This window comes from Rhizopus delemar, genomic scaffold (genome assembly GCF_000149305.1).
Source record: "Rhizopus delemar RA 99-880 supercont3.11 genomic scaffold, whole genome shotgun sequence".
In the NCBI taxonomy this organism is placed as follows: Eukaryota; Fungi; Mucoromycota; class Mucoromycetes; order Mucorales; family Rhizopodaceae; genus Rhizopus; species Rhizopus delemar.
Window position 1 is genome coordinate 1,544,891 of NW_027137837.1, and position 13,300 is coordinate 1,558,190.

Here is a 13,300-nt window from a genome sequence, read left to right on the forward strand (position 1 = left end):
TGATCTTTTCCTTGGGCACAGTGTACCCTGTTTCTTCTTTTAATTCTCTTTGAGCAGAGGTGATTGGATCATCATCAGTGGCATCCACAAGCCCTAGGATCTCAATGTTTAATATAACCATGTAAAGGCGATCAAGGTGTTATACCTGATGGAAATTCAATACAATAGCGTTCAATAGCTGGTCTGCAAAGAGCTGCATGAGACTTTAAATGAAAATAACCTTTTTGTCCCTAACCCCCTTTCTTTTCTTTTTTATACCTGTATTGGATTACCAGTAATAATTCTGGTTCAGGTGTCAAGATGATAGCATGAATATCAACAGCTGTACAGGACGTTTTAGTGCACACAATCTTTGTAATGTGAGATTCTACCGTCAATCTTTGAAGTGTGTGATTTCTTTCGAATGCACCTCTCCCAGCTTCTTTGAATATTTCGGTCGTCTTTAAATTCTATGCGCTCCAGTTCTAACCAGTCACCCTTTCCTAAACTGTAGGCTGGCTTTAGAGTCTTGACGGGCACAAGCTTTTTTCTGAGTAATGACATAATTTAATATAAAAAAAAAAGCAGTAATTAATCTCAACACATTTTCTTTCTTTAGATCACGCACGAGAAGGGAAAAAAAGAAAAGTTGAATATGCTTGTAGCTTTTTATAGTTATCATTAGTAAGGAGTAAAAGAAAAAAAAAACTCAAACCACGATATTCTGAGTTATGCAAAAGTTGCATTTGAGCCTTATGTTATATTCCCCTCTCCAATGTTTTTTCTATCTCTTTCTTTTTTCTCCTTAATTCTTTTGTTCATGTCGGGCCCTTTATAGCCATTTTTATGATCGAATCTCTTTCTTTTTTCTTTTCCTTTTTTTTGTTGATTGTACATTTTTAATTTGAATGATAAAAAATGTCTAGAATAGCTCGTCCTACCTCAATGCAGTCCATAAGAAAACCCACTAAACATCGTACAGATGAATCTTTTGCCTGTAACAGGCACAACCCACCTACCAAACGGTCTTTTGAACCATTCGTCAAAGTAGGACAAAAGGTACTTGTGTCAAGCTTGGGCCTGACAGGTACAGTGAGGTTCTTTGGCGAAACAAGATTTAAACCCAATGAGTCTTGGGTGGGCATTGAACTGGATATCAAAGGCGCAGGAAAAAATGATGGTTGTATTCAGGGGTAAGGAAGAAGGGGAAAAAAAAAGTTGACAAGAACAAAAGCTGACATGGGTTGCAGCATTCGTTATTTTACTTGTTCTCCAAATACAGGTCTATTTGTCACTGTCAATAAAGTAACCCCTTGTTCTCATTCAGAGGGTCCACCACCGAAGCCGACTAAATTTGCTGCCAAATCTCAATTGATCAAGCCAAGTAAATCGACGACACCTCAAGCCATCCGACCCAGTAAATCCACTCACGCCAACCTAAACTCGCTTGCATCCACCAAATCCACGCTGGCTCCCAAGCGGACCAAATCCACAGTGGCGCCCAAGCCAACGAAATCCACCCATGCTCTAAAGTCCATCCGATCTGCGTACTCTATCAAATCAGCCAAGTCGACAGCCACCCCTCTCAAATCCGCCAAACGAACGGCCATTCCACACAGCGCCCAATCGATCTCGGACGGTCCACAGCCTACAAAGTCCACCGGCCCAGCCACGACGAAACCGAGGGGGATGAACACGCCCTCGGCGAACACACCCAAGAAGAGCCAATCGACGGCCACCGCCCGTCGTTCGCTTTCGTGCTCGACGTCGCTGACAGAAAAGACACGAGGCATGATCCGAAGCAAGACAAGCGAGCCCGAGACGCTGAAGGAACCCTCGACGGAATCGATCGCATGGGAACGGCTGCTGTCGGCCAAGGAAAGCTATGCGATCCAGGTGCAAGAGAAGGAAGGCGAGATCGGCCATCTCCGACGGGCCCTGGAAGACAGCCGGGTGGTGCACGAAAGGATGCGAAAGGAACGCGAGGCGGCGGTGTCGAGGGCGGCGATGTCGGTCGATTTGGAGCATCAGATCGACCGACTGGAACAGCGTTGTCAGACACTGAGCTCGGAGCGCTCCGAGCTTCAGAAGGACACCGAGCGGCTCAAGCAGCATCATGCGGCTCAGGTCGCCAGTCTCTTGGAGAAATTGACCGATCGGGATCGGGCGTTGGCCACGGTCGAAAAGGAGTATGCCGAGGTGCGAAAGGCGAATGTGGACGCGGTCAGGTCGTGTGAACAGGTGGTAGAACAGCTCAAGCGCGAGCATCAGCAGGACCTGCGTCAAAGGGACCAAGAGCTCGACGGACTGCGACGGACGATCGAGCGACTCCGACAGGAGCAGTATCAACCCACGCCAGAAGAGAACGAGCATGACGTGAGCCACCGACAGCAGCTGGAGACCCAGCTCGAACTCACCTTGCAGGCCCTGGATCATGAGCGGCAATCCATGGAGGGCATGGTGTCCGAAGTCGCTCAACTCAAGGAGGAGATCAAGCATCTCCATCACCTCTCTGCTACCTCTCGTCTCGAATACCATACCCTCAAGTCCCAGCTCGCTCAAGAAGTCGAGGACAAGCGACGGATCATGGAGGAATCAGACGCGGCGCTGGAGGCTCAGAATCGGTTGGAGGAAGAAAACGAGCGGTTAAGGCTCAGTCTGGCCAAGGCGCAGCATGACATGTCCGAGTTACTCAAGCGTTTGGCGGTCGTCGAAAAACAAAATCAGAATGCAAATGACCCTGAGGCGACGATGGCCATCATGGAACAGTTGCGGGAAGAGAACGAGAGGCTGCGAGAGGCGCTGAAGGGGTCCGAACAGGAATGTGTGCGGCTGATGGACGAACTCTTGGCTTTCGATCGGTTGGGTCAGGAGGCCAGTCCGTGGGAGATCAAGGTCGACCAGCTCAAGGCACAGGTTGGACGGGAAAGGAAACGGTACGAGGACATGGAATGGACGTTGGAGCAAAAGATTGTTCGGCTCAATAAGGAATTGGTCGATCTGGAATCCCTGGTGGAGAACAAGGTGTTGAACGAGACAGAGCTCGAAGAAAGGCTGGAGCTTGAAAGGAGGAGGGTGGGCCAGTTGGAAGTCAGGCTGAAAGAGATGGAAAGGCAGACAATGATACCCACGCCTACGTCTCCTGTCCTCTGTCATCTCGGACAAAAGTCAATGGGTGATAGTTATTGTGAGATGTGTGAAGTCTATGGGCATGACTTGATGCTCTGTACTGCCTTGACCGATTTGTCCATAGGTCAACTGAAGGGTGAAATAGGCAAGGTAAATAGGAAATGACGGTTGAAAACAAGGATGATTGATGTCTTTCTTTAAATGTAGTTTTATTGCGTCAACTGTGATGTGTTTGATGCTCATCCAACTGATCAATGTCCAAACCGGGACGAAACATTTTAAAATTCTGTATTCTTTTTCAATGAATTGTACATTTATACTTGTATTCTTTCCTTTCCCCCCCCCCCCTCATTTGTTTTTGTCTCTTTATTTTTTTGAATAAACAGATAAAGCGTGATGAATAATATTTATTTTTTTAAGAGCATATATTGATAGGTTATACAAGAAGAGAATTCTCTGTACATCTCTCTCCATTTTTATCCTTCTATGGAAGCCATCGCGGGTGGTGGTGGGCTATACAAAGGATCATCAGATTAAAATAATGATTCAACTACAAAATACCTTGGCCTTCTTCTTCTATAAGCATTCCGGGCATCTTGTGAGCGCCTGTTCCACTGATAGACAAGGGGTGGTAGTAAACTAAAAGTACACAGGCATTGTTCACTGACGCTCATGATCGCAGCAAAATTATCAAATTCTCCGCAATAATTAGGAGCGCTGAACACAGTGACCAAGGTCTGCTCGTTAAAGAATTGATAGCCATCCTGCATCACCATATGTGCTCTGCATACCAAATCCAAATTATGTTTGGCCAAGAAGTCATTGATGGCCGTTTTACCAAAACAATACGAGACCCCTCGGTCATTATCTGCCCATTCGTCCACATCCTCCGATGGATCCGCCCAGACGAGATCATTGATGAGGCCATGGTCGGGTATGTCGGTCGGTCGAATGATGTTTCTCACGTCATCCATGGAATCGAGTGAAGGGCTTAGACCGCCGTGAACACAAAAGATCTTGCTGGCCACGAGGGCAGCGATCGGAAGCGTGTTGAAGGCATCCACGAACGTCCTCCATATCTTCAGGTTCGTTCTCCGTTTGCATTCATCATAGAAGCCATAGACCCTTGTCACACTAGCACATTCATGATTGCCGCGCAACAAAAAGAAATTTTCAGGGTATTTGATCTTGTAACAAAACAGCAGCAAGATGGTCTCCAGACTTTGTTTTCCTCTGTCGACATAGTCACCCAAGAATAAATAATTTGAAGTAGGTGGATATCCGCCCTAAAGAGAGAGAGGATCAGTGAGAATAGATGGCAAGTAGTATGATTATACCAAATCAAAAAGACGAATCAAATCATGGTATTGGCCGTGAATGTCACCTAATATTTTGATAGGTGCACTTAATTCTATTAAACTCTAGAAACCGGTTAGTCCAGCTGTAGTTCATGTATCATGAACTTTACAGGTTGGTTCAAAAAGACTTGACGTGCTGCTCTACAAATAGCCACGATTTCTGAATTTCTAAAACAGATTGATTTCGTTACTCTGTTTGCTCTGCCAACCGCCAGCAGACGATGGATACATTCATCGATATCAAGGTTCCAACCGATTGATCTGATGGTGGTGGTCGTCGTCTGGTCTTTAGAGTAAACCGTACTGTGTGTCGAATGGATGTCATTTTTTAACTTTTGGTTGATAAGAATAGAATGAAGTGAGGTTACTGTGCTTGTGGCCGTTTCATTCTCTAACATCTCGGTTCGTACAACACTGGGTCTTGCATTCTTTCTTCTTTTGGAAACCACATTTCCCATATTTTCTGCTGCAATAAAAAAGGGTAGAAAAAAAAAAAATAGAAAAAAAAAAAAAAAAAAAACATTTTTATAGAAACATTCACATGTGTCAGCAATCATTCCTTCAAGTCCTTTTTTTATTGAGACATTTGAGCGGTCAATAAGCAGTGACGAAGAATGACATTTGCCTTTTTTGTAGAATAATACATTTTCCTCTGCATCCGTTCACTCTCTTTGGTCAACAATCCATCGATGACGGCGGTCGTGAGATGAATCGCCTGTGGCTCATTCAAATCGGTCTGCTGCTGATCATTGAACCCATAGGGGTCCATGAGAGCAAGAAGGGTTCGATCGGTGTATTTGATGGTTTGAAACATGTAATCTTCAAAATAACAGTCTCTACACAGATGCATATCGTGAAAGGTTTGAATGGGTGCCATGACAGAAGGTGAGACGAGTTCACTGTCCATCTTCTGAACGACCTCTTTAAATTGGGCCTTGTTTCCCGATTTCACACAGAGAACCGAGAGAGCCCAGAGGACGGAAAGGGACGTGGCAGGGTCCAGTCGCCACTTCTTTTGCCAGATGTCAAACGCCAAGGCGGACATCTGGGTGATCGGCGCCCTTGTGCATTCATACACGATCGAACACAGGATGGGTTCCAGCACGCGTTCGTCCGACAGCAGCGAACTGAACTCGAAACGGGTGAGGGAGTGATAGACAGCCATGGCTTTGGTCAACCTCGCGTCTCGTTCGACACTGTGTGTGGTGATGAGCAAGATGTCTTGCAAGAACCCAGGCGTCTCGGGTGCCTCTGGATGCAAGTACTCTGAACACATGAATCGCGAATAGACCGACCAAGCTCGCTCCTCCCACGCACGGCGTTGGCTGACCTTGTTTGGCGCGATCTGGCGAAACGCAGTCCAGCAGAGATGCATGACCAACGCCGGCGTCACCTCATCCACCGAGGCGTGCATGGCCAGATAGACCTGCCAGGCATATTCAAATTGTTGGTGTCTTGCAGCACTGTAGATCATGCTGTTATCATTCTGGATACTGGCCTGATCGACTTGCTCTCTCTCAGAGGCCACATGCAGCACATGCTCCCGAGCCCAATCTTGCACGATCTGACCCGCATGTCTCGTCTTGAGCTGGTGAGCATAGTCTCTTTGCTGTGCCTCATACAGACTCTTTCGTCGATCCCACTCCTTGTCGGCCGAGATCGTGGCTTGATAGAGCATCCAGAACTGTTCTCTGTCCTCCTCTGTCACCTGACGCATCCAGGGCATCTCGATCCGTGTCGGCACCTCGTTCACCATGATTTCCAGTGAAGGCTTGCCATAGTCAAACAGTAAACTCTCTGCTTCTTGAATCTGTCGGGGTCTTTGCATCAGGTGAAGCAAGAGAGCGATCCGATAACATTCTGTGTCCCATTCTGGTCTGGGTAAAGTGTACATGACTTGTAATGCAAGTGATACATGTCCTTGATCGATCAGTGTGTTTACCAAAGTGACATGAGCCTCTCTCTGTATAACTCGCTCAGCATTCAGTCTGTATCCTGTCTGTCTTCATTTACCTGTAGTGTATAACCGGATTCGATCACACGCGTCATGAGTCGCCAGAGGACTGAATGGTAAATGTCACCCTCATTCTCATTGATCAAGTTTGAAATCTGTGGATCACACAATGATTGGATGATTTTAGAATACACAATCGATATCTCCTCTGCTTCTTCCTCACCACTTTCTAACTGACCGATGGCTTCCTTGAGTAGCTCGATCGCATTCTTGGCATGATCTGTCTCTATCAAATGATTTATTTCTTGACCTAGTCTAATACTATTCTTTCGCTCCACAACCCCTCCTTCTTCTGAAGCACTTTGATACTCCTCGCTCCCATCAGAGGCAGGTGGCGTAAATAAAGAGGAGAGGCCTTCATATGGACTATGCACAGGAGATGGATCCGTGGTGGATTTCATATTCAACAAGGTGAAACATCGGAAAGAAAAAGAGTGACGAGCGAGTCTGTTTTTATGCCTTCTTTATTTATTGACAGGGGGGAGAGAACGGTGAGAAGATTTTTTTAAAATGGGTTTCCAATGATCGGAGCGCTTGTCATCAGAGGGTCTGTGGGCACTTTGACGAAACGGTCGGTCTCTTGCACCAAATCTCAATTGACCACTTTCCTTTTGACCGCCGTACCCACCACCAAGTCTTCTCGGTCGCCAACCTTTCATGGTCCTACCTCGCTCATAGTCCACCAGGATCTTGTGGTCATCGATCGTCATCCGATGGGCTTCATGGTAGGCATCGCGTGCGGATGATTCGGATCGGAAGGTGATAAAGCCATAGCCTTCAGACAGACCGGTCACTGCAAGAGATCAGTCAGTGGCACATCGACGTACAAAAAAAACTTACCGTTGTTTCTCGTGATCGATACCTGCGTCAGCTCTCCAAATCGATCAAAGTACTCTCTCAATCTGGCCTCGGTCGTGGCATAGTTCAATCGGCCGACAAAGAGCGTACGGTGTGGATCGGTCTTTAAACATCGAGGTGGTCTATCTTTTTTTTTTTTCTGGTCAATAAAAAGCGTATCGGTTGGGCTATCTAACACTTACAGCAACACGTCATCGCTCGCTTGATCGCCTTGTCGTGAGGTTTTGTATCGTTTCCATCCATAGAACCTACTTGGATAGGATCATATGCCTTTGAGTACCCCATAGCCTGAATTTTAGAAAAAAAAAAAAAAAAAAAAAAAAGAATTCCAAGCCACGATGCACTAGAGCAAACTTTTTTAAAATCAGTGTGTACACACACACACCGCAGTTTTTTTTTTTTTTTTTTTTTTTCTTTCTTTATTCCATCATGGTTAAAAACAAGGGAAAGGTAATTCTTTTTTTTTAATTCCATCTACAAGTCAACTGACAGTGAAAAAAGGGTGGTAAATCCAGAAGAAGAGGAAAGAACGATACCGAAAACGATAAACGTGAACTTGTGTTTAAAGAAGAAGGCCAAGGTAACAAGGGATGCTTGGGAAAAAAAAAGAGAGACTGAACGATTTCTTTAGAATATGCTCAAGTGGTCAAGATGTTGGGTAACGGTCGTGTGGAAGCCCAATGTTTCGATGGTGTAAAACGTCTTGCACTTATTCGAGGTAAATTAAGAAAGAAGGTGTGGATCAACCAAGGTGACATTGTGTTGTTGTCACTGCGTGAATTCCAAGACGAGAAAGCCGATGTCATCCAGCGATACAATCCCGATGAAGCCAGACAGTTGAAGGCTTATGGTGAATTGCCTGATACGGCCAAGATCAATGAAGCAGACGCTAACTTTGGTGGTGAAGAAGATGACGAAGTTGAATTTGATTTCGATATTGATGAGGTAAGTTGGACTTATTGTCAACAGGATCCTGTGGACTCACTCCCTTTTCTTAAAATAGATTTAAAATCAATTGAAATCATTCATCGAAAACAGAGAGAACAAAGAAAGGGGTCTAAAAAATCAGTACACCTTTCATCTTGTAGTCTTCTTTTGCGTTCTTAGAATTTTTGGTTAATAAAAAAAAAACAAAACAAAGGATACATACACACACTAGTTCTTGTCTGCCTACAGTTTATCCAGGCAATAAAAGAAAATGAAAAGGGTGGGGGTCATTTCTTAGTCATAGAAATTAGTGATGAGCGCATGAAATGCATCATGATGCGTTGTAGTAAAAATGGTATAAGATTTATAAATAAAATGTACCATGTCATTTACGATGAAAAGGATCAATAAAAAATGTAGATAGGGTATAATTGGATGTGGACTAAAAGCCCAAGAAGACAGATCTCTTCTTTCCATTGGGATAAACCACCAGATTAGCCAAGAAGAGACCGAGGGTTAAGGATAAAGCGATTCCGAGCACTTGAAAAACAAAGCTACTTCCACTACTGTCATTTGAACCATCAAACAGACTCACTGCGCCTCTGACACCTAGACAATGTCAGATCTCTCTCTCTCTCTCTTCTTCTCACTTACCAATGCTTCCGGGCACCAAGATGATCGTGCCACCCATCAGAGGCGCAAACGCCAATCGCTTTGTGATCCTAGCATACAGGTTACCAAACAGACCCAGCGCGAAGGCACCTGCACTGGGCGTGATCACCGGAGAGTTTCCAGTGTATTTGCCCACAAAATAATAGACGGTATAGCCCACGGCACTGTCCAGCACCATCGAGGGCCACTGATAGGCATCCGCACCATAGACGGTTCCTAAACCGATCGTAGCCAGCGGTAAGAAGAGAAAGGTCCAGTAGGGATCCAGGCCGTTCTGACATGCGCCGAGCACGCTCAGTTCCACATCCGGATGCGCCAATCGCCAAACCGAACAACCATAGCCGATACCAAAGGCCAAGAACAAAACATACATCAACGCATAGACCAGATGAATGCTGCCACTGACCAAGTTTTTAGCAGACAGCTCCATGACGGCGCAGGTGAGGGAGTAGCCTGGGAGGGCGATGACGATCTAGGATAGAGATCTGTTTAGAATTTGAAAATATGAATGTTAACGAACTTTACGGAAGCCATGGCCACCGCCGCAAAACAGATGTAGGGATGCAAGGCAAGGGCGATGATGGCGATAGGAATCGTGATGGCCATTTCGAAAATGTTGCTAAACATCGGTATCTTTTCAGACACCAAGGTCAAGACGCCCACTAAAGTCAAATCAGTATGCATCAGGGTCAATAAACGATCTTACCACACAAGCCAAAGATCCCGCTCACGCCACAGTCGATCCAAGAGCCATGAAAGAACAAGGGGGCAGTAAAGGCCGAAGAGAGAACGTAGGCCAAGAGGATCGAGAGCGGACGCCAGGTGGGTGGACCGTGGATGATGTCGTCCAGCAGCGTGGTGGCCTGATGGAGGTCGAGCTCACCCTTGGCCATCTGACGGGCGATATAATTTGCCTTTTCGAGCTTACCGATGTCCAGCGAACGAGCACAGCGAATGAGGTGGGTCTCGGACGTGTGGGTCTCGAGATCGCCAAAGGTGACGATGATCAGACCAGGCAAGACGGCATAATTTCCGACAATCTCCAGTCGTCGACTGACTTTTTCCATGGCTGCTTCCTAAAAACAAGCGTGAGTATCCATCCGAGGTCGAGAGAGCGACTTACGATCCGGTGAGAGGGTGCGCCCGTCTTGACGAGGGCCTTGCCCAATTTGATGACCACGTCTTGTCTTGACAGGATATCGGCAATTTCAGAAGCGATCGCGATCCGATGGGCAGCGACGTCGGCCAGGCCAAGCTCGGCCCTGTCGTCGGCCATCAGGCTGTTTCGTGCTGAGCTGGGGGCGCTCATCATCTGCAGAAAGGCTCGACTGGACGTGATGGATTTCAGCTGATGGCTCGGTCGATTCGGTGGGTTGTCGAATACGTCGAGTTTGAGCAGGTTCGAGAGCACACCGCCCTTGCTCGGCCTTCGTCTCTGATCTGTCACTCCCTCCACCAGATGGAACGCATGGTCCCTGTGGCTCTCGGCCCCCCCTTCGACTTCCTTGGTCATCTCTCGATCGCTCTCTTCACTCTTCACCGTTTCTTCCGATCGATTCGAGGCTTGGTCTTCAGCGTCCACCGAGTGTGTTTCCATCAGGTCAGGGGAGAAAAGTAGAAAGAAAAGGAATGAAAATTCAAAAAATAGAAAAAAACTTGTTTTTCAATTGGATAATAGGGCGGCGATCTTAATTTCATCTTTGCTTTTACTTCAAAAGTAAATAAATTCTATCCCTCTTGTTTTTCAGAGTCCAGACAGGTTCAATTTGACAAGTGGACAATGAAAAAAAAAAAAAATTTCTTGTCGGTGTTTATTCATGAAATGCAGTGAGAAAAAGTTCAAAATCCATCACCCTTTTTTTCATTTGGTTTTACTTTCTTTTCTCAATTCAATCGATTGCTTTCAATAAAAGGGATGTGAGTGGGTGAAAAGACACAGGTGTGTGTAACGAATGTGGGAAATTGACAAAAAGAGCCAGCTTGGTTCAGAAAGAGGTAACCTGTCTTGACTGGTGGAGCGTTTATCATCACTAAATAAGCCACTCGACCTACAGTGATACAGAACAGGACATCAGTTGAGCCGAAAAACGGAAGAGGAAGGATTCGACATAATCCAGTTCGTTGTCGTCATTTGACAGAAAAAGACAAGTCTGTCTGAGACACACCGTGGAAAACTCAACAGTTCAGCTATGGGCTTTCTTTTTCTCTCTCTCTCTCTCTCTCTGCGGATCAATTCAATTCAGATCAAATGAACTTTAGTGAAGCGGTGAACAAGCTGTGTCCAGAGTGTGTTTGAACTCATGCCATCGCTCTGGATCTCGTTTTCTGTCTAGAGTGCTCTTTGCCGTCCTATCCGTCATCCATGATGCTTCCTGGATGGCAACGGGTGACCGAGACGAGGTCTTTGGTTCGAACGGTGCCTGCGATTCTTTCGATCCCCTTTTTCAAAAGTAGAGTTTGAAGCGGAAGATGAAAAAAGTCAACCACAGACAATCATGATTCTCAACATTCTTTTGAAACCAAAAGAGACGGGGGGTTTTAAATAACCAAAAGAGAGTGTTGATCCTATGAGAAGGAGAGGTGAGAAGTAATTGAACTCGATTGATCAGTGAGAAGCATCCCCCTTCATGAATATTAACGTATGATTTCTATACACTCTTTCTTGGCACTGTACGATCCAGATTCACTCTGTGTCTTGATCGATAAACACAAATACTTGTCCAAAAAAAGCAATCCATGCTGGCTTGAGCAAATGGTTTGGTTTGACAATGAAGCAGCTGATGATTCTGTGTCAATAAAAAAGGATCACATCAGATTCAATGGCATGTTTCATTTTCTTTTTCACTGCTTTGTAAACCAAGATCAAGTCAGATAAGCAGTCAAGTTCTTCCTGGTCGGTGACAATAAAGATTGTCAGAGGATGAAAGTATACTCTGTTCAGTCAAGGTTGATACACATCTGTCTCTCAATTCAATCATAAAGGACTTTGCTGAATAAAAATCAAAAAGAGAGAGAGAGAGAGAGAGCAGGGACCTAATGTTCCTATTGACCCTCATATCGAAACCATTTGATGTGCATGAAAGAAAAGACCTTTGGACATGCATAGACTGTCACCACCTATTTTTAATCAACCGATGCTGTGTCTTTGAACAATTTGGTTTTTTTTGTAAGATGAAAAGGGATGATTTATGAGGTGATCAAAATACATCATCTCTGGATTGGAACCATCGAAAAGAGTGTGTGCTTTATAACCAAGATAAAAGAGAACTTGGGCTACTTTTGACAAACCATCCTTTGAACCTTGAGCCAAAATGGCTTTCTACTGCAAAACAGAGCTGACAAAGACAGCATAGAGAATCTACTGCATTTTCTATTATTATCTCACTCTGCAGAATGCAGTGATTCTAAAAATAAAAATAAATAAAAAAGAATGGAATCGTTTTTTTTTATCAGCTACTTTTCACATCTAAATCAAACCCTCATTCAATTCTGTATCGGTCTACAGTCATTTTGATAAAAGAGAGAGATCTGCATTGCCCTTCCTTTTTCTTTCAAAGCGAATGATTTTCACATTCAGAGACAACGGAGATTCAGCTGATGTGCTCCTTTTTTGGGAGAATGGACTCCTTACAGCGGCTCCACCCCCCAAAATTTGTTTTTATTATCACTAAAATTCACTTTATTTTTTTTCTTAATTCTAAATGAATAGCAACTATTTTTTTTACAAAGATGGGTAGGGCAACATCTTAGACGAGCAAGGCGATGAGGCAATGTATTTTGAGGAGAAAGTCGATCCTTACAATATTGGTACTCTGCTGACTTCGTCCGAATACCGCGCTTTTCAAAATCGCTTTCCTCCTGGAGCTAACGAAGCGCTTGATGTCAAAATGGAGGAAATAGCTGAGAAACTAGCTACTGAGTCATTAGCTGGTAGACAATACAATGTTTATTCTGGCAAGCAAAAAAGCGGTTTTCTATTACTTCAACAGGATCAAACTGTGAAAAGCTGCCACTTCTGGCAGCAAAGCTCAGCTTGAGCCACGTAGCGCCCAAAAGTGGGCTAAGCGATTCAAGAAAGATCCCAGTTAGACTATCTATGAAAAGCAGACAAATTAGTCGAATAGAAAGCCTTTGCAACTTCAAAAAGAGCATAAGCATCATCTTACAAACTTTTTCGATAAATATCCCCAAGCAACAAGACGTGATGCAGTAGAGAGCTTGACGGAAGCATCTGAGGGCTTTAGCTTGAAAGAAACATCTGTCGGAAATTTTATTCTGTACGAGTGTCATTTGACTATGAAGAGAGCAACCTTGCAACCTCTGGCGAGAGATAGTGTTGAGAGCCTCGAACACCGCTATCAGT

General features: G+C 44.9%; 6 protein-coding genes across 6 annotated transcripts; 3 read left to right on the forward strand and 3 right to left on the reverse strand.

Moving 5' to 3' along the window:
* Positions 1–897: 897 nt before the first annotated feature.
* Positions 898–3,390, forward strand: RO3G_13248 (uncharacterized protein; the record flags this gene model as incomplete). The annotated part of the gene is made up of 3 exons (XM_067667832.1): positions 898–1,066; positions 1,262–3,258; positions 3,316–3,390. The coding sequence occupies 3 exons, from the start codon at positions 898–900 to the stop codon at positions 3,388–3,390; spliced, it is 2,241 nt and encodes a 746-aa protein (XP_067523933.1).
* Positions 3,391–3,584: 194 nt separating this feature from the next.
* On the reverse strand, positions 3,585–4,791 carry RO3G_13249 (type 1 protein phosphtase-I; the record flags this gene model as incomplete). The annotated part of the gene is made up of 4 exons (XM_067667833.1): positions 3,585–3,621; positions 3,670–4,394; positions 4,577–4,607; positions 4,658–4,791. The coding sequence occupies 4 exons, from the start codon at positions 4,789–4,791 to the stop codon at positions 3,585–3,587; spliced, it is 927 nt and encodes a 308-aa protein (XP_067523934.1).
* Positions 4,792–5,629: 838 nt separating this feature from the next.
* RO3G_13250 (uncharacterized protein) lies at positions 5,630–5,755 on the forward strand (the record flags this gene model as incomplete). The annotated part of the gene is made up of 1 exon (XM_067667834.1): positions 5,630–5,755. One exon carries the CDS (start codon positions 5,630–5,632, stop codon positions 5,753–5,755), a length of 126 nt encoding a protein of 41 aa, XP_067523935.1.
* A 1,189-nt stretch (positions 5,756–6,944) lies between these two features.
* On the reverse strand, positions 6,945–7,139 carry RO3G_13251 (uncharacterized protein; the record flags this gene model as incomplete). Its single annotated transcript, XM_067667835.1, has 1 exon — positions 6,945–7,139. One exon carries the CDS (start codon positions 7,137–7,139, stop codon positions 6,945–6,947), a length of 195 nt encoding a protein of 64 aa, XP_067523936.1.
* A 628-nt stretch (positions 7,140–7,767) lies between these two features.
* RO3G_13252 (eukaryotic translation initiation factor 1A, Y-chromosomal) lies at positions 7,768–8,347 on the forward strand (the record flags this gene model as incomplete). Its single annotated transcript, XM_067667836.1, has 4 exons — positions 7,768–7,788; positions 7,840–7,918; positions 7,970–8,283; positions 8,342–8,347. 4 exons carry the CDS (start codon positions 7,768–7,770, stop codon positions 8,345–8,347), a joined length of 420 nt encoding a protein of 139 aa, XP_067523937.1.
* Positions 8,348–8,707: 360 nt separating this feature from the next.
* RO3G_13253 (uncharacterized protein) lies at positions 8,708–10,213 on the reverse strand (the record flags this gene model as incomplete). Its single annotated transcript, XM_067667837.1, has 5 exons — positions 8,708–8,874; positions 8,920–9,409; positions 9,463–9,599; positions 9,644–10,013; positions 10,061–10,213. The coding sequence occupies 5 exons, from the start codon at positions 10,211–10,213 to the stop codon at positions 8,708–8,710; spliced, it is 1,317 nt and encodes a 438-aa protein (XP_067523938.1).
* Positions 10,214–13,300: the final 3,087 nt, after the last annotated feature.